The sequence below is a fragment of the Pterocles gutturalis genome, unplaced genomic scaffold (genome assembly GCF_000699245.1).
Source record: "Pterocles gutturalis isolate BGI_N339 unplaced genomic scaffold, ASM69924v1 scaffold36838, whole genome shotgun sequence".
NCBI lineage: Eukaryota > Metazoa > Chordata > Aves > Pterocliformes > Pteroclidae > Pterocles > Pterocles gutturalis.
Genome location: NW_010119276.1, coordinates 23,719 through 44,363, shown reverse-complemented (window position 1 = coordinate 44,363; position 20,645 = coordinate 23,719). Strand labels below are relative to the sequence as shown.

Genomic DNA, 20,645 nt, shown 5'->3' with positions numbered 1-20,645 from the left:
GAAAGCAAGCACTTCCTGTGCTAGTTGAATTTTTCCCTGCATTCTAGTCTCTCTCTGTTCTTAGCAGTGGCCTGGTTGTCAGCTCTCTCCTTCCCTTCTCACATGGAAGGCAGCAGGAAGTAGTGAAGACCAGAACCTGCAGCTGTGCGTGCTTTTCCTGTTCTGGCCTGCTGGCAAAGATGTGACATCTCCTCGTACCCCAGGAAGGCACCTCTCTACTGCAAGCCTTCCAATTTCTTACTCTTCCTTTGAGAGCTGTGTGCAGTTATGTTCTCTTCTGCTTCTCTCCCTTTCCTCCTCCATCTACCACTCCTATCATCCATGAGTCAGCATCCAAGAGGTTGGAACTCAGTGTGCAGGCACTATAAAGGATGGGTTTCCTAAAGCTGAGCCACAAAGTGGTTTTGATTCCTCCTTCTTGAATGATAATTTCTTCTTTACTAGTACTGTAGTAACTGCTTGTAGCTTTTTTAGATCTCTTAAGTTGAATCTCAGAGATACTAAGATTTTTTAATTCTAGGAAGACAGCTAAACTGAAACAACTGCTGGCAAGTAGTATGGAAAGGTTGCTTGTCATCTGGAGTATTTGGATTTAGCAAGGGTGGATGTGTTGGGTGGAGTGTGACTGCTGTTAGTCATACTACTAACAGTTTTTTCAAAAGGCTTTTTTAAAAAATTACTGTTATGGCACAGCTTTTCAAAATTAAGTGTATCTCCTGTTGTAGAAGCCTTAATTTAGAAATACTTGTGCTAGCATTACAAAATACTGGTAATTTTTTATTAAAAAGGCAGCAACACTGAATCTGCAATTACTTTTTTTCCTGTGAAGAATGCCTCAAGCTAATTAGGTAAGGCATTGTTTTAGGGCATGGTTTGATAAGGAACTTAAATTTAATCGCAACAAAAATAAAACCATCCAAAATTATACATAATCTATATATATACATAAAAATAAAACTTAATTATTTAATTAAGGTACAGCCACTATCAGTTGTCACAGTAAGATATTCCATCTCATGCCAAGCAGTGAAGACATTTCTTTAACTGCCGATCTTGCAAGTAGAAGTAGATGTGATCTGAACCCTTTTTAACTGTTCATTTCATGACTGGTCTTTCAGATGGGAGTGGCTCTTTAACGAAGAAATGGTATGACTTTGTCAAACAACTTTCATGAATGTTTTATTTGAAAGGTATGCTTGGAGGTTTTATTGAAGTCCCTGTATTGATTGACTAATTCTTTGGTAGTATAGAGAATTTATGTTGAATCATCCCTTATGAATCATAGTCAAAACTGTTCTTGAAACTCTCTTGCCCTTGAATAAAGAAACAGGTTGGCATCCTAACTTTTTTTCAAGGTAAAGTTGAACTACATTGTTTTGTATACTCTCTGAGCACAGAGTTCACGTTTCTTTGTATTCTCTGAGTGATTTCAAGACAGAGATACTAGATAATGTAGAAGGGATGGGTGCAGCAGCAGCTTTCATGTAATTAGTGACATAATGTGAAACTTTGAAGATGGAATGTACAATATCATACTAATGCTTTATTGTATATTATACAGCTTGCTGTTTAGTGACATCGGATTTTCAAAAACAGTTAACTTTTTGAATTGGAACCTCTCTGGGAGGGCAGATCAAACTGCTAGGTTTTCTGGGAGCCTCAGTCCCTTTGCGTAGTGATAACTCGTGTTGCATTCAAGCTCCTTCATTCTTTAGAGAGAACTAGCATAAAGGAAGGAAGGACACCAGCCCTTGCCTGGAAGTAGTTCACTCTCCACCTGCACCTTGAGGGTTTTTCCAGGGTTTTTCGGTGTGTATTTGGTAGCACTCTGCATATGTTCAGTTTCTAGGTCCTGATGTTCTTGGAGCTTTTCACAGAGCACTGGAAATGAGATCTAATAACTACTTGCCCACAGTTTAAAACCTGGTGAGGATGCAATGGCTAAAACCATTAGGGCTTGGAAAAAACTGTATCTTGATGGTTACTTACTCCTCATGTCTCTAGTTGAAACTTTAAAATTTCCATGCAAAAACTTAAAAACATATTAAAATAAAAGTTACATATATGAGGCTTTTCAGTTGTTTCCATGCCTCTGTTTTTATAATGTCCTCTGTAAACAGTTTGACATTGCACTGTGCCACCCCATGTCGGCCAGTTTTTCTAGAAAGGAGCAAGGAAGGACATCGTGAGCTTTTAAAAATGGACCAACAGTTGATTCTTTTCTGTACCCTGCAGCAATGCCTGCAATGAAATAGACTTGATCTGTACAATGTATGTTATTTCAGTTTTTACTGATTAAGGTTGAGAGGATGCTTGTAAAGGTTTGATCCTCTGTGAGATTGCAGTGTTAGTTGTTGAAAGCATGTATTAGTGTGTTGCTCTTGCCAGCTCCCCTTTCCTTCCTTTCTTCCTCCCCACACCAAGGCTGCAATGCTGTTACTACTTCTGCTTTGCGTAATTAAGAAGCAATAAATGCTCATAAAAACAAGGGTAAAAGTTTATGCCCACTTATGATTTTTATCCATTTTGTAGATTTAGTTCTAAAGTTAATCACTTAAAAATAAACAAAATGAAAATCTCCATATTAGAAGGTAATGTTCAAAGAAGCTTTTTTTCAACAGCACAAGTTCATAGCTTCATTGAAAATGAAGTTGGTATTTTCTTGCAGCAGCAAATAGGTTCCTCGTGTTAGCTAAAATATCTGATGTCAGATGATGAATAAGCTTTGACCATAGCCCTGTTTTTTCCCTATGGTTACGTTTGGCCTACAGAAAAGTAAAATCTTTATTTTTATTATACATGCAGAAATTTGGCAGATGCATTAAGTATCAGCTTGACGCTGCTATGTGAAGAATTTATAGTGGAATTTCATGTCTTGTGAATCCTTTTCTCTGCTTTTGTATTTTCAGTGAAAAGTCAGTTTATACAGAATTACATAGTGTTGTAGAGGTGAAACTAGCATCTGCGTAAAATAATAATACATTCTTTGGACACTGGGAGCTACGTAGGATGCAGTTGTATTCTGAAGGTTGGGCATACTAGTCATTTAAGTTAATAGTGCTTTTGGACTTAATAGTTTTCCTGACAGTGATTGGGACAGTATTTCAAGTGTTACTTTATCTACCTTTTGTAAATTAAACCAAATGTTATTAACTCATCCTTTTTAAGTAACTGACTAAAAGGGCTGGCTGCTTCATGACTCAAAGCCAGACCATAGGCTGGGAACGTTACTCCTTGGCAAATCCAGAATTGTGGAGTGAATGTCAAATGGATGTTTTAGTTTGAAATTACAGTCATCTTTTTGATGAAGGATAATATGTGGGGAGAGAGTTGATTCTCCTTTGTGTTCTTAGCACAACTTCTAGCAAAAATCAACACATTTGTGAAAAGAATTGTGGAACTTAATGCATGAATCTTTTCTAGTTTAATATGCTTAAAACTTAAATTAGTGATCTGAACTTGACTTAATCATAGTTGTACCTTCTCTTACATAAGTTTTTGCCCTTCGTTAGGATCTGCTTCTGGAGTACTACACTGTTGTGCAAGAAAAGCTTAATCATTTTTTAAGGAAGGACTGACACTTGCAGAAACAAAGCCTAGAATGCACTGAGGTTCTTGAAGTGTCTGAAAATTGTTAAAGCCCAACTAAAAATAGTTCAAGGAGTTCTGATGGTAGCTGAGGCCTCCATCCCATGTAGTTATTGCTTGCTGCCCACTCCCCCTGCAGCTGGATACTGGATTTCTAAAAGATACAAACCAAGCAAGCTAGTGAAGGATACAAGATAAACAACAGCAAGGTATTCTGTCTGAGGTTCTGAAGACTTGCACCATTATGTTATTTGTGTGTGCAGTGTCATTTCCTTTTTCAGAAGGTACTAGAGTGAGTTTAGGTCACTGATGTAATTTGCATGGATATCTCCATCTTGAGGTAAAGCTGAGAATAGGGTTAACGTATGTCTGTTGAAAGTAAAAAAACCTGAAGATCAATAGCTTGTCTGTTCTTAAAAGTTTAAGAAATTACCACCAGAGAATTGCACTTCTGCAAAGTCATAGCTCCTAACAGCTCTGAAAGGCCTGTCCTGAATGTTAACATCCTGTGAGAAGCAGGATGTGGAGTAATTGAAAATAGAAAATCGTAATACCAGTGCAGGTGACCAGTTGTTGAGAATGTGGCACCCGAAGCCTCATCCATCTCCAGCATCAAATCCATTTTTTTTAATGAGGTTCAGCTATAGATTAACTCTTGTGGTTGTAGTTAAGACTGTTGAAGCTTTGTCTATATTATACCTCAGTCCACAAAATAGATCTAGAAATATTACATTTCCTGGAGGACATTTACCAGCTTGGTGGCCTTGAGGAAGAAGGATGTGCTCACTAGGTAGAACTGGACAACAAAGACACACAAATTCTATGTTTCTGCTAATGGAGTGGAACTTTTAACAAATTTTGTAAATTACTGTCATGCTTACCTGCTAGACAGTTGTCTTGCAGGCATTTCTACTACCTTAGATACTAACATGAACTTTTTGAAGTAAAATGTAGAAGGCTATGTATCAGAGAGATAGAACTTGATGAGGAAAGAACACACTTGAGCTTGAAGGTTATTAGCAGTTGATTTCTTTATGACGGCACAGATTGGGGTTGTTTAGCACATTATTAAAGCAGTAGATTGTACCCATTTCTGTATGGGTGCAGAAGCTTGGTATTCTGTTTTCAGTAATAGGGGATACCTGATTTTTCAGAGGGTAGTGAGGAAAATTACAGGGGGGAGGGCTGGTAAAAGTGCATGGATATACTTTCTTTGTAAGTTTGGTAGGTGAAGGTGTGTGCTTGATTAATCAATGTTTTCTTATTTATGTAGATCTTATCCCTTGTTTTAGTTTTATGCTCTTGGTCTTTCAGAATGATGAGCCTAGTGCCCTTAGCTGTTACTTGCCGTGTGTGTTCAAGTGCTTTTGTACTTGACCATTAACTCAAAGATAATTTTATCACAGACTAACTAGGTAAGGTAAGAAAGACTCTTCTTGAACACTGCATTTGTAGTTCTTATTCCATATAGCTCTAAGGAGTTAATTGGCCTAATGGTTACAGGTTCATCCTCATCCTTTGTGCTTCCCAAGATCCCGGAACAAACATCAGAATGCTCCAACTGAGCATATAGCTCACCTGTAAGCTTGTAATTTGCTAATTCACTCTGTACGTCTGAATAACAGTTCATGTGAACTGGGCACTTAGACATAGTAGACAATAAAATGTGCCGAGTTTCGCATCCTGTGGTTCTGTGCACCCACCAAGACATTAGATGCAAAGACCTATGAACTAGGAAGTCCTGAATTAGCTGTGATTTTGCTTGTGCCTTTCTCTTAATTTGTTAAAGGAATCAAGGGTTTGATTTACAAGTCTCTAACATTGATAAAGGTTTATTCCTTGCTCTAGAAATCTTTGTTCTGTCCTTTAATTTATATGATCCATCTGCTGAAGCAGTTGGACATAGGAGTCACATTAGGCTCTGTAAACAGAAAACTTTCCATTTGCTCTAATAATAAATTTTCTAGATACACCACATACACTCTTATCAGAGTGACAGCCTCATGTTTCCTGGATAAAACTTCTTCAGGAAGTTGTGTTTTGAAGTTGAGTACATTTTGCAAAATTCTTGTAAGCAGAAATTATTTTAAATGGAAGTAGGTAGCAGGGCCTTAGCAAGAAAGTCAAGGTTCACTTGCTATGAGAAGTTGTTACAACAAGGTTATTTGAAATGTTGGCTTCTAGTTTTTGTGACTTAAAGGTTAGACTTCATTGTTGTAGGTTGTCTCATTCAGGGAATAACAAATTACTGGCATGCTCCTAATACACTGAATAAAGGAATACATTGCTGAGTTTCCTTCAAGGTGAAGTTGGACAATGCAAAAGGCTCTTCCAGCCACACTAAGCAATGGGAAGAAGGTGCATGTTTCATTATCTTTCTGGATTTCAGTGATCACAAGCCTCTGATCTAGGACTCCCAAGCAGAGAGCAGAACTGAAACAAACTCTGGGGCGCTTACAAGTTTTACTTATTTATGATCATGAAAGGCTGCCTTTAAAAATCAGTCATGTGCACAAGGCCAATGTATCTTAAACCCACAGTACTCGTGCATGCTGTTGTTCATTTTGAGTATTGTCTAGATATATATTGTCTAATCTAGATATATTTCAATCATTTAACCACACCTTCAGGGCTTCTGTAGCTGCAGAGCATGGAAGTATTTTTAAATGCAATTTTAGACTTTTTTTTATTCTATCATATTATGGAAGATCACAGATGGAGGATGCTGGAGGAAACTTCTAGGTAGTCAGGGTTCTGAAGGGAAGAATTTGATGTCAGTAATGCATGTTTACTAAGAGGAAAATAACACAAAGTATTTTGAGGAACTAGAAATATGGAAAATGCAATCATGGAAGAATGTTTAGAATCAATTTGAGATAAATCTGTCTGATACCAAGAAAAATTTCCTGAAAGCTTTTGGCTATGTTGTATGGCCATTACTTCAACAGAAACTTATAATTATTGAAAAGGGTAATGACCTTTTTTTGAAGACCCATTTCTACATTTGGCAGGAGGAAACTGGAAAACTTTAGGCTCTTCCATAAAAAGTTGAATAATTCTTTGACTTTCACTGGATTGTTGATTTTGTCTGATGAAAATCTGTAGAAAGGAGAACTTGCATTTCCACACACTTCTAGTTCCTGGCTTACATAGTTCTTTGGGGACCACGGAACTTTATAACTTCTTGTTTTAGGAGAAATGTAAGCAGTAAATGTAAATTCTAGATGAAATTAATCTCAACCCCAGGTAGGAATAGTGTGGGCAGACGTGCTGCAGCTTAGGTTTCCAGTGCATCTGTTAAGTGGGATTCCAGATACTTCATTCAGGGCCAATACTCAATATTCACTGCCAGTTTTTAAAACTATTTAGACAAAGACACAGAACCAAATGGAAAAGACAAATTAGGTCACCCTCTCCATTTCCATGCCAGGTACGTTTGTCTCTGCTTTTGACAGTGCTTTTTCAGGTCGTCTTAAGGCCATGCCATTACTGGAAAGGCGTACATGTATTTTCTTCAATATATAAATTGAAATACTAACGGTCTTAAAAGGTCTGTATGAAAAGTATTTAATGTTCTCCCAAAAGGAGTTGATGCATAGAGCTTGAATCCAGAAGGATGAAGAACTTTTGCTGAATTACACTTTTGAAAGTAAAGTGATCTTACTGTTGCAGCAGGGGACTCTCCCTTTCCTGTCAAGAAAACAACTGCTGAATGTTAAAACACACCTAGGTTGCAGTGAGTCATACTGTGGACTTTGGAATGACTGATTATACTTTAAATAGTTGAGAAGACTTAATACCAATTTACTAGATGATTAAAACAGGCAGTCATTTGTGAGTAGAAGCCTTATTGAAAGGTCTGAGCCTACACTGATCATCTGTGCTGTCAAACACTTAGGAACATTTAATGTGTTTAAATTTGTGTTTCACAGCTATATTAAGGGAATATATCGGTCTGAGCTACCTCACCAACTCTTAGCTTTACTTTTTGACTGCAGTTAGGGTGGAAACCGTTTCCCTGTGTGCTGCTTATAGGTGGCTTTTCTCATATTGGAGCTGGATGGACCTTCAGAAATACTTGAGATGGAAGAATTTTCCCAAGTATTTTGCACACTGTGATCCTGGCTGAATTTATTTAGTGTCACACACTTTGGATAGCATGCCTGTTGGATGCAAGCTGCTCATCTCCTAGCTAGAACTGTGCAGTTGAATCCATGTTCAGTGGTGAGTTAACCTGCTAAAAAAAGTGGTGTTGACATGCACTCTGTGCGTGTGCGTTATTTTTAAGGAACCTTGTCTCAAAATAGGTTTATTTCGAAACAGTTTCTTCACTTGCATGTGACCATTTGGTTCTGTGGGGTTTGGCCAGTAAGTGTGTGCTGTTATAGGCAAGCACAACGTTAAGTAATCAGAGTTACTTGCTGTCACCCATGTAACATCTGTTCTGGTGGCTAGCTTCAATACTCCTTAAAACAAACAAACAAAAAAAACCCAACACAACAGAAAACCCAAAAGTACTTGAAAGCTTTGAAATAGGGAACAGTGTTGGCTCAGGAAGGGAAGGAACACCTAAGAAACAGCAATAAAAATTAATTTAGTCTCTGTAAGACCGGTGAAAATCAGTACCCTGTGGAATGGTGGCACCTATTCTGCTGGCAGGTCTGATGAACACTCAGACAGCAGAGAGCTGCTGAGCAATTGATTTGAAGTTCAAACCGATCTTTTTTTTTTTTTCCCTTCATATCATTGAATTTTTTTCATCATAGAGTAAGGAGGAATATAACCTTTTTATATTATATGCATTGATATTAATTAGTTTGTTCTTGTGTCAAATAAGAGTGATACTATTGGATTTTCTTTTCTCCAGATGCTTTGTGTGTCGTATGAGTTAAAGCCCAGCAGAGGACTTTGTCTTAAATTACTAAAACCTGCAAATACAAATCACTTCCCATAAGTTGTTATGATGTTTGCTTTTAAAGAGTAGCATTTAAAATCATGTGGCCAAAATATGAAGATGGTATTGGAATGAGGTGTTTTAAACAACTTGAAGTAAGATATGTGGGCCTTAGGCTCAATATTGCTGAAACAGTCTGATTGGAAAATCAAACTTTATGTAGACTTTACTCATAAAACTCTGTGGCAGCAATTTTGAACATTGGCATACTCCTCCTTGCCAAAGATCATGCAGCAACTTAACCAGTTTATATTTAGTTGGGCAAACTTTTGGAGAGCGTTGCTGCTTATGATGGTTGCTTTTACATTGACTTTTTTCCTTCTGGTGGAGCACAAGTAATGATATACCGTACTAAGTTGGTGAGAAATAGAAATGGCAATGTAGATCAGTCTTTTAATAGCATAACGTTAGATAACTTGGTGCTGGTGATGTGACCCAAACATGTTGTAGGTGTTGACATCTGAGTGATGGGGGCATTGTAAATATTTTGAGTTACTTCAGTTCACCACACTGAGAACTTCTGTTGGTACCTAAGCACATGATATCTTTAGCTTGCTTTGAAAGTTGACCTTAAACTACTTGTGATCAGTAGATAATCTCTGGAGCTAGCCTGGTTCATGTTCATCCTCTGGTATTGAATGGATAAGTGTGAAGAATATATCTGTTAGCTAACCGTGCTGGAAGAGACTCATGTATTTCCTTTTCTTATTGAAGTCCAATTCTAAATGGTGCAAGTGCTGAAGGCAGCTCAAAGGTCAGTTTGGTATTCAAGATTTTAATTCATCTTTGCTGTCAAGATTCTTTATAGCTGAACATGTGGGAAGAGAGAACAGTACAGATCAGGATAGTGGTGGTATTTTTCTGCCACTTGAACCTACCACACAGTTAAATTGTACAGAAAGTGTTCAGTGTACACTGGTTGAACTTGATGTTTCAATCAGGCTTGCCTTTTAAAATAGGCTTGTGTAGGGGGAGGTTGGTGGGACACTGTTTTGATGTCAACTTTTAACAGAAAGGCTTGTCCTGAAAACAAGTAACAAAAAGCGTATGTGGAGTGGGACTGGTACATGAATTGCAGGGGATGTGTGCATGGTGTACGTAAGGAGAGGCCAGCTGGATTCATACACAACAAGTAATCATGAAGGAGCGATGTCTTTAGGGACCTTCTTTGTCTATATCAGGCACTTGGAGTAAAGATACAGCTGGCATATTCCTTCAGGGCTTGCTTTTCATAAAGCTGAAATAATGGGGAGGTGATGAGAGCAGATGAATTAAACTTAATTTTTTTGGCTCGGGTTAATTGCAGTGGTCTGATACTACAACCACATGTTCAACCCTTGATCCTGCTTAAGCACAGGAAAAAAGAGACTAAGGAAGGACAGTTACTCACTTGGGAAAGAACAAAAGTAGAACTGGAGAAGGATCCAAAAAGGCAATTGAAATGTAACTTTCTCGTGGCATGTAAAGGAATAAGTCTGCCAGTGGAGAGAAAAATAAAAAATATAAGTTTCAGCCTTAAAGGGGAAGAAGTGTATTGCTTCCAGGCTTGTAGCCTAGTCCCCGTGGCTCCCTCAAGCAGCTGTAGATCTGTTCCAGGAACCGGGTAGCCCTTTGTTGCTGGCACCTCTTTAATAGATACATAAATAAGCCTGCTTTCTGTAGGAGGGGAAAAGAATATAATATATGAGAATTTGATGCTATTAGAATGGTAAGAGTGTTAGCACACTATGAAGGTAGAAGTAAATTGGGATGGATAAGCAACACTAATGAGAAGTGGGGTGGGAAATCCTGTCACACTACAGGAGGGCCAACGTGCTGCTTGAGAATAATTATCAGTGTGAGGGAAGTAGCAGATACCAGCCACAAACTGTCACAGTGCAAGCCTCTTCTAATGCAGCCACACCAGGACACGAAGGGTCTGGCTCGAGGACAGTTTTGATTCCCATGTCTTTGTTCTGCTTGTGGTTCTAAGAGTCACCCACCAACAGGGCAGGCCAGTGGCCAATGAATCAAACATCGCCTGGCTTTTAATGTCAGCGTCTGAGGCGTGTTTGATATTGTAGAGCACATAATTGCTGGTTGTTCAGGTCTTGGTTTGGAAGATGATAAGAACAGTTGCAGTTCTTAATGATGATGGCAACCATATTTTGATACTAACTTTCTCTGACCAAAAAAAAGTGATGGGCATGTTTACTGTATGCGAACATGGGTGGCAGTCTACTGTATTGGCTGACTTCATCATAGAATCATACCTGTGGCAGTACCTGTCTCTCAAGGTAAAATTTATCATAAAAATTTTTGAGGTTGGCTGAGGTCTGCTTCATTGCTCAGGCTGCCTGTATTTATTGTCAACTGATGTTTAGAATGAGGATTCCTGGCTGATTGCTGTCTGATGGAAAGGTAGAAAAGCCCCAGTGGGGAAAGCTAGAGAACAAATATAGGAAATCTTGAGTTTTACTGTGTATTACTGACTCACAACAGTGTAAAGTAAATCATTTAGCTTACTGTGCTGTCTGCTCTCATTGCCCTGCCAACGTTTTGTCTGTTAGAGGAAGGGTAAGATGCCTTCCAGGAAATGATGATGCTGTCCTGAGATGAATGGCTCACTAAGTGTATCAAAGACATTATTGATTTAAAAGATAATGTCCGGATAGATAAATTATTAGCTTTACTCAAAGTCTATTTGTATTCTGTTCTAACCTACATGATTCATAAATGAGGTCTTGTTCCGTTTAAGGCTATTAAAAAACCAAAACCAGATACGTGAAGTCCAGAACAAGGATGTTCCACCCTGGCTGTAGAGGTGCAGATTGCTCTCTTACCATGTGCTGTGGTAAGGATTAGAAGGCCCTTGAAGATAACTGGGGAGGGGAGCTGCTGACTGGGCAGCTCAGCTCCTCCAGCTGAGGAGTGCCTAGGAAATAAAGCAGTCTAAGTAACCCACTCTTTGCCATCTGAAAATCTACAGTTCACTCCCAGCATCTACTTTTTTCTCTTAAGTTTCTAAGAAATCTGTACAGAACCACTGTTTCCAAACTTGCCTAGTGGAGGCAGCAGTTTCAGGATGCACCGACACACAGGCTGCAGCACTACATGCCTGCAGTAGGGCTGGGGCCATGGCAAAATCCTTTTGTGCTCCTGGAAGAAGTGTGTGGCCCACCCCATTGAAAAAAAAAAAAGTGAGCATTAGTGCTCTAGGGAGTATAGGTTTCAGGCTCAGCTTGAATTAGATACACTAGTAAGTGCGCTTCTCTACTGCTAGAGCTATCTCCAAAACCAGAATTTTGTGATAAGATTAGCAATATTTTTTGTGTGCTAAGTTTACAATAAACCATTAGGTTTTGGAAGGCGTAAAAGAAAAATGCCTGTTCCCTTGTTGGTGTAGTTATAACATCTTGAAGTTTTATTTCAGCATTTAAAAGAAAAAGATATAGTTTTGTCAAATATCTGGTTTAAAATCCTGTACAACGTATCTTTTTTTGGTTGTCTAGTCAGTGCTTCTTAGACTGTGGAATAGTTTTTCACATCTAATCTGAGCACATCTCTGCTGCTTAATGTGTTCCCAACCTGAGAATGGCCTTTAGAGGCTGCTAGTTACTCTTTTGATCGTGACCGATTTAAGGAACCTTTCTAAGTGTACATGTATTACATGTCAACTTTCTTGATTCTGGGCAATGTCTTGTAAAATGAAACTTCTGTGTTAAACTTGAGGTTACTGCATTGTTGTCTCTGAGACTAGATTGGGTAGTGTTGTGCTTTCATGGCTGGTGTTGACATCTGTCATAGGAGGAAAACATCGAGCCAAAATGTGAAGTTTTTTCCCATTGCAGGAACCTGTAGGGTGGGAATAACTAATTCTGATATGGGAATGACTCATGCAAAATAACAATATCAATATGGGGTTGTATTACCCATCTGCCTCCTATGTTTTAACTCTTGTTTTGAAACACACCTAAGGTTTTGCTGCTTTTTCCATGATATGGTGAGGTGTACCATTCCATATGCTTGTGCAAACCCTTGCATCCTTCCCTGTGTTAAATACGGTTTCCCCTCTTAGCCCTGTGCCATACTAGCCAGAGTCTAGTCTTTGGCAGAGGTTTTCTAGCCTTACAGAAAGTCCTAAAGATGTCTGTTTCTGATGTGTAAGTGGAAGGGTATGTCAGGCTCGGTATCATCTTACCCTCCTGCTGTTTTCTCTAAGGTGGTAATAAGAGCTCTTGTAACTCTTTATTGTTTCTTAATGCCTTGGTAGGGGGGGGTCTCTGGAGGGAGCTTGTCTGTGGAGCTCTATGCAATATTATGTCCATGGTAAGCACACCTTGTGGATGCAAAAATGTTTTTTTCACCCAATTAGAAATATCCTACTACAAGTGTTTAAAATAATTGCCAATGCCTCAAATGCTGAAAAATGTTCTTCTACCTGAGAAATCAAACCGATGTCTAAACTGGTTCTCTTGAGGCAGATAGATAAATTGAATATAGCAGGAAGACATTTGTGCTGGAAAATGGACTTGGAATGAGTAAACACTTTAATCTGGATTGCTCTGCTACTGGTGGTTATTAAAAGAAGTAATAACGGTATGGTAGTATGCATAGGGAGTAGGTTTGTGTCTAAAATTAGCTTGTTTTGATTATAGTGCTACAGTTGCTAATTAAAATGATTTTTTTTCCCTGAAAGCTTACAGTTCCTCAAACAATTTATTTGTAGCTGCTTTGTGAATTTGGATACGTGTTCTTGTAACAAAAAAATCTTCCTAGACACAGCTTGCAAACTTTGTGGAAGCTTTCTGCTGCTTTTGCGACCTGTTTATTTTCCAAGTAACTGAATGCAGAAATTTATCACTTAAATTCATAGTGTAAAGTTGCTCTGAGTATTGTGGGGTTTCCTTGAGTCTGTTGGAGCTTTATTTGCATCTTTTGTCAACTCCAGAGAACATGGGTCGGTTTTATAATGACTTGGGTAAAATTGTGGGGGCTCAGGGACAAGGCGGTCAGCCAGAAGCTGCTCCCCCCTCCTTGTCAGTTCTCTGAAGTACCCCTTCCCTGAGGGAAAATCCTGTACCTCTTCTCTCCTTTGCCTTCACGCCTATCTTGGAAGGGCTAGGAGGCCTTGCAGCCTTGGAGAGAGACTTACCTCCTCTTGCTGGAGGCTTGTAAGCCTTTCCCTGTCCTTCTGGCTATTAGGCAGGAGAGCCGCAAGAAAGGGGAGTGGCGTTGGCAGCAGCTCAGGGTGTGCTGGAGCGCACTGTATAACTCTTCCCATTCCCAGGAGCAGCAGGGCGGACAGGAGGGATGCCTCCCTGCTACGCTGGAGTGAGTGTTCCTTTGCAGCCTTGCAAAGAGCTGGTATAGTTTGGCGAGTCTGGCTACTGACTACATGGGTTCAAATCCTTGGCTCTTCTGGTAGGTGGGCTGGAGAATCCTTATCACAAGTCTAATGAATGCAATTTATACAAAAAATAGCAGAGTTGTTTTCTTACTTTTTTTCCTGTGAAGTGGGAATAGGTTCTTATGTATAAATAGCTTTGAAACTTTGTGCAATAGTGTTCCTTTTTTCAGAAAAAGCTTATTCATTTGCAACAATGTTTTTAGAAGGAGAAGTGCATATTGTAAACTCGGTCCTGAAACTATATGCCAGTAAACCTTTTGTTGTTGCTTTTTTCTGCAGTCTGATCAGATGTAGTCTGTAGCTTTGTGCCTTTACACAATTTAAGTAAGGACATCTATCTAAAATGCCCTTTAAATGCCTCTTTTTTTTTTTTTTTTTCCTCTTCTTCCTTGTAGCAAACATTTGAGTCCATCCAAACTTTCTGGAGAGAAGAAAAATAGATTGAACTTAGTTGCAAAGGTGTATGTTATATGGCAATTTCTTTTTTTGTTGTTGTTTCAGGAGCTGTTGGACAAATATTTAATAGCTAATGCAACTAATCCAGAGAGCAAGGTATTCTACCTGAAGATGAAGGGAGACTATTTCCGATACCTTGCTGAAGTTGCCTGTGGTGATGACAGAAAACGTAAGTACCTTGTCGTTGGGTCTTTAATAGCTAATGAACTTCAGTTTTGGGCCATGGGGGAGGGAGCAGTAAATGAAGGAAACATGCCAGTATCTTACTCTGAATTCATGTGAGTTAGCTGAGAGGGAACAACTATGTTTCAGTTAGAAGTCTGTGTTCATACAGATGGAGAGTGAAATTCTGAATAGACTTTGAGCACAGTATGCCAGGGAATTTTACCTGCTGTTCCCGTCATCTGCCCTAAATTTCTGGATAGTTGTTCCATAATGCTTATTCAGAGCTTCTGTGGAACAATTTAGGTAAAGTTCTGCTGACATTTTTAATGTTGTTATTTTGTATTTCTTTACAAAAATGAAGTTGGTGAGAGAGAGTACACAGATCTCTGCAACGTTTTTTACTCCAGGATGGAGTCCTGCTGATGTATAAGTTTTAACCATCTGTGTGAAGCAGACTTCATTGTAGTCACCTAAGTTTATGAAGCAGCAACAAAATTACTAGCTCGGTATAATATCCAAAAAAGTGTGAGCTGCACTCTGAAATTGTTGATGTTTGTAGGGATAATAGTGTCCCTGTAATTTTAGTTTGCACTTTTGGATCCAGCAGAAAAGCCCTGGAAAACTTCACAGCTGGTACTGTCACTTAATACTAAGCATTCTGAGAATGTAGAACATTCTTGGAAGTTCAAACATGTGGATAAGTGGTTATAAGTACCGTAGGAAGCTCTTCTGGGGAGGGTTTTAACTCTCTATTCAGAGGATGCATTAGGACTGTCTTGCAAGGTGCCCAGATACTGTTGTGATTTTAAAAACTCTTGGTAGCTAGTGATACATTTCTACATAACAAACTAAAATTAGTCCTGGAGTGGTGCCATGACACAGAAAAGAGATGGACTGTTGGAGCTGGCAGAGTGTTGAAGTGACTGTCGCTTTGGGTTGGGCACAGTAGGTATCTGACAGTGTTGGGTAGTTTGAACCAAGTGAATTGCAAAGTGGGAGGACAGAGCTGATGGTCACTAAAGGCTTTGTTAGTCTTCTTGTATTGTAAGAGCATTTAAGTTGAAAGACAAAAATACACAAAATGGAGTAAAAGTCTTTGGATTAATGAGTTGCATTCTGAAATTCTTAACCCTTCACCTGATTTGAATGACAACAGCAAGTCCAAGTGTAGCAGAGACAACTTGTCTTTGGCTTTCACAAAGATAATCTGATTTATTTTGTCTCGAGCAACTGTTATGAATCAGTGGGCTTGTCTGAGCAGAGAAATACCAGTTTATCTTGGCTAAAAAGACTGCACTTGAAGTGATGCACATGCTGATATGAGTGCTTACTTTAAGAGGGACTGACTGATAACCTTATTAGCAGATCTTGGTGTTTTGTTGAGAAGTTACAGCTTATGTGTATCACCACACATACATTTTGTGCTTGACTTCTCACAAACTTCTAGTTCTACTTGAAGCTTTTCTGGTGTCCCACCTCTAAGAGTATTTATTTTCTTTGCTTAAAATATATTGTATGTACTTAAAAGCTGATTTATTTCCTGCATTTGCTAGGTTTTTTCTTTTTTCTCCTGTTCTCACCAAATTAATAGTCCATCAGCACTCATTTCAGTGTGAATACTGAAAAACCCAAGTCTATGTTGTGACTCTTTTGAATACAAAACAGATTTTACTTACCAAACTCCTTTTTTCCAGCACTTTTCAGAGCAGTTATGGTATTAGCTTCTTCAGAGAGCTGGATTCTGAGCTCTGACAATGGCTTTTCTTTTCCTGCAGTCTCGTTCCATACTTGAGGCATGTTTAGGGCAGCTGTTGGCCCTTTGGTTGTCTATCAAAAGATAATCTGGAACAGACTATATGTAGCACTCTTAAAGTATCCAGTCTGGCCTGGTAACCTCTTTTCTCTGTGGTATTTCTCCCAGTTATTTTGGGCACGACCTTGGTTTTTTTATCTTGACCTGTCTACACCCAATTTTTAGAAGCAGACTTTCAGTTTTTCAGGAACATGCAGTACATGCCTTCCAAACTTCCTCAAGAAGTAGGGCTGTGTAGACAGTAGCTGCCTCTACTCTGCCCAACTCACACGAGCATGCCATCCTGTGCAAGGCATGAAGCAGGAGTTCTACAGAAAAAGTAATGCACAAATTTTTTTTTGTACCTTAAGTATCAAAGGTCATTGATGTAATAGAGTCATCTTGGATGTTTGTGTTTCCTAACTTCTGTGTGTGTTTGTGTCTTTTGAATACCTTTGCTCTGTAGTAGCTTAATTTGTTCCCTGTTTTGTCAGTGTGGCAGCTGTATTTAAAATGGGTTTTAAATCATTACCTTGACTAAAGTAAGTGGAGTGGTCTGCTAAGAGCAGGCTTAAATAGAGGACTGTTCAGTCTCCTACTAATAGAGTACTTTAAATAGTCATATCTTTAAAAAAATAACTTAATGTTGAAATTTTTCTCATTCTTTCAACAGAAACAATAGAAAACTCACAGGGAGCTTATCAGGAGGCATTTGATATCAGCAAGAAGGAGATGCAGCCAACACATCCAATTCGCTTGGGTCTAGCTCTTAACTTCTCTGTATTTTATTATGAGATTCTCAACAATCCTGAGCTTGCCTGCACACTGGCAAAGACAGTAAGTTACTTTTTTCTTCTGTATGCCTGCAGGAACAATAGAAGAGAGTTTATGCTTCAAATAATATGAATTATTATTTCCAGAGTTTATGCAGGAAATGATCCTATTTAATGTATCTGGTTTCCAAGCTCATACTGTTGGTGGGATTAAAGGGGTACAAACAGGCTGTATTTACAACGCAACTTAAATTTTCAGTAACACGGCAAGCTTTTATTATGCCTTTATGATGCCTCTGTTTCAGCTAGAACAATGGACAGGCCGAGAGAGGTGGGGTTGTTCAGCCTGAAAAAGAGAAGGCTCCCGGGAGACCTTATAGCAGCCTGCCAGTACCTGAAGGGGGCTACAGGAGAGATGGGGAGGGACTCTTTATCAGGGAGTGTAGGATGAAGGGTAATGGTTTTAAGCTGAAAGTGGGTAGGTTTAGATTGGACATAAGGATGAAATTTTTTTCCTGTGAGGGTAGTGAGGCACTGGAACAGGTTGCCCGGGGAAGCTGTGGATGCCCCATCCCTGGAGGTGTTCAAGGCCAGGCTGGATGAGGCTTTGAGCAACCTGGGCTAGTGGAGGGTGTCCCTGCCCATGGCAGGGGGGTTGGAACCAGATGATCTTGAGGGTTCCTTCCAACCCAAACCATTGTATGGTTCTATGATTCTAATTCAGGTCATTAACTTCTAATGTTGCCTTTCTGTTTTTTAAGCTTCCTTTATTGATAGGTTTAGCTTTTGATTGCTTAATGATCAGTTAATATTAAGAAAGTCTAAAGATGGTTTAATTATTCTAGGCGTTTGATGAGGCTATTGCAGAACTTGATACACTGAACGAAGACTCATACAAAGACAGTACTCTCATCATGCAGTTGCTTAGAGACAACCTAACAGTAAGTTGCCTTTTTATGTGCTATCTGGTTCTGTAACCACATATTTGTTTAGTTAGACTGAATTTGTGATGAAACAAAACCCTTTTTTCACTCTAGCACAAAACATAGCACTGATTCGGGGTATTTACCTTTTCATAACTTAGTTTGAATGTAGTGTAAGTTGATGTCAGCACCTTCATGTTGTGTAATCTAGAATAACAGCTTGGGTAGCTCACGTTCTTCATTGTTTGCTGGCCTTTTTGGTGGAAGGGAAGAATATGTGTTCAGCTAACTTAATGTGCAAGATAGGAGAAGGAGCCAAAAAATAGTAGTCCATGATCTGTCAGGGATTCTTACTCAAACTTTTTGATGATTGCATCTTTCCTGTTGTACATCCAGTGCAGCTTACTTTATTAATTTTCCTGATTTTAATTTAAAAGAAGAAATCTGGAATTTCCATGTATTAAGAATAAAATTACTTGATGTTTGAGTATTGTAATGACTAACAGTTTAAGAAAACTGCCTAATGGGACCACTAGGTTCTATTAAAATACATAACTAAGGCAATTTTTTTAGGGACTATCCTCTCTGGATATTCTCTACATTTAAGATGACAGCAGCATTTATTATTCTGCAATATTCTTTCAGTGGAAATGTCTTTTATTAGCACTATAAAATGCTTAGCTTCAGTAACCAAAACAGCAGTCTTCACTTTGAGGATTCAGACGGCTGCTTTTGAAATTGATGTTACTCATGAAGCTGCCATTCAGACTTGTTGAGTGATCTAGGATCGATGACATAGCTCGCTATTAAGCACAAAAGTCTGGACATGTTTAGAACACTGTCTGCTCTGCCTCTAATACCTGAGGTGTGTAGCTAGTTGCGCCCCAGGCATGGGGAACTATTTCCAGTTACCTCTCTCAGAGCAAGTATGGGAAGCCAGAGTTGTACAGCTCTTCTGCACTGGTACTTTGTAGACATCCTTAAGTCTAATTATGATTTCTATACAGTCAGTAGTTGTCGCTTTTTAGAAGTAAAGCTGTGCTTCTGAAAGCTGACACTGTTTTTCTTTTCTTTCTAGTTATGGACATCAGACAGTGCAGGAGAAGAATGTGATGCTGCAGAAGGTGCAGAAAACTAAACTGCACGAGGCGTCATTCTCCCTTTACTTCTCAAGAAACCTTTTTACACGTCTCCATTCCTTATAGCTCCACTTGGATTTCCTATAGCAAAGAAAACCCATCCATGTGTATGGAAATCAATTTATAGTCTTTTCACACTGCAGCTTTGGGAAAACTCCATTCCTTGATTTGTGTTTGTCCTGGCCTTCCTGGTGTGCGGTTACTGCTGTAGAAAAGTATTAATAGCTTCATTTCATATAAACATAAGTAACTTCCAAACACTTATGTAGCGGACTAAAGTGTACCTGGTATTTAAAAAAAAAAAATCTGAACCAGTTCCTGCCAGTTGACTGTGTTTTGTATTACAGTAAGATATGAAAATGTAGTTAATTGCAACTAAAGAGTGTTCCACATAGCTTTTAATTCTCCACATTCCCTTCTTTTTCTGCAGGGTTTCCTTTCCATAATTGACTTTCACACGCTACTGTGTATTCTTTTCAGTAGAAGTATGGAAGTATTGGGCCAGATCAAGATGAGCATTTCTAGTTTGGAAAATGACAAACTGAGTTGCTTCCTGTGTCATGTAATACAGAAGCTTGTGTGTTTGAAAACAGGGGTTTCTCTTAATCTTCAGTTGCTGCTGTTTAAGTTGATATCCCTTCCCAATAAAAGTTCACTTACACTCCTGCCTTTGTAGTTCTGGTATTCACTTTACTATGTATTAGAAGCAGCATGTTACTGCCAGAGTACAGGCAATGCTTTTTGGCAGACTAAAGTGCATGACATTTCTTAATACACTGGAATGGGAAAACCAATTGAAGTTCACATGTCCAAGTATAAAATTTAGTACTTTTCCATGCAGGTTTGTGCACATGTGAGAAGGTGTCAAGTTTGTCCAGTGATTGTTATTTAGAGAGTTTGGACCACTATTGTGTGTTGCTAATCATTGATTGTAGTCCCAAAAAAGCCTTGTGAAAATGTTATGCCCTCTGTAACAGCAAAGTAACATTAAATAAAATTACATTTTATAAACCACTTACTGTTGACTTGTAACAATTCCATGTAATCACATAAGGGCTAAACTTAAATGTAAGTATCTTGTGGTAGAAGTGTCTTTCTCAAATTTAGTGCATACTTTTAAAAGTCTGCTCTTAAATGAACTCATTTCATATTTGAACAATGTTCATTTTATGAAAATATCCTGGATAACTTTTCATAGTTAACCTGACATGTGGACTTCTTAATAACTAAATCTGCTTGAGCTAATGGCTTCACCTTAATAGCCAATTTCTTGATATTCTTCCATGGCTTGCAAATCTTCTCATCTAAATTATGCTTTTTTAAAAATATCTTGAAATTCTCCAGTCTGTCTTCCTGTTGTGTTTTTTCACTGATGGTCATAATTATTATTACAGTATTCCAGCTACACCTTTAGAAATGCAGAGGAATTTGTCCTGCTCTAGAACAGTAGTTTGTGTGCTGCCACA

The 20,645-nt window shown here is 38.7% G+C and overlaps 1 protein-coding gene across 1 annotated transcript in view; it reads left to right on the top strand.

The window, feature by feature from the left end:
• Positions 1-20,193, top strand: part of YWHAQ (tyrosine 3-monooxygenase/tryptophan 5-monooxygenase activation protein, theta) — a 22,387-nt gene extending 2,194 nt beyond the window's left edge. The window contains exons 2-5 of the mRNA XM_010076522.1: positions 14,433-14,556; positions 17,018-17,181; positions 17,963-18,058; positions 19,119-20,193. Coding sequence (XP_010074824.1) covers positions 14,433-14,556; positions 17,018-17,181; positions 17,963-18,058; positions 19,119-19,178 — 444 coding nt within the window. The 3' untranslated portion in view covers positions 19,179-20,193. The remainder of the gene's footprint in view (positions 1-14,432; positions 14,557-17,017; positions 17,182-17,962; positions 18,059-19,118) is intronic.
• Positions 20,194-20,645: the final 452 nt, after the last annotated feature.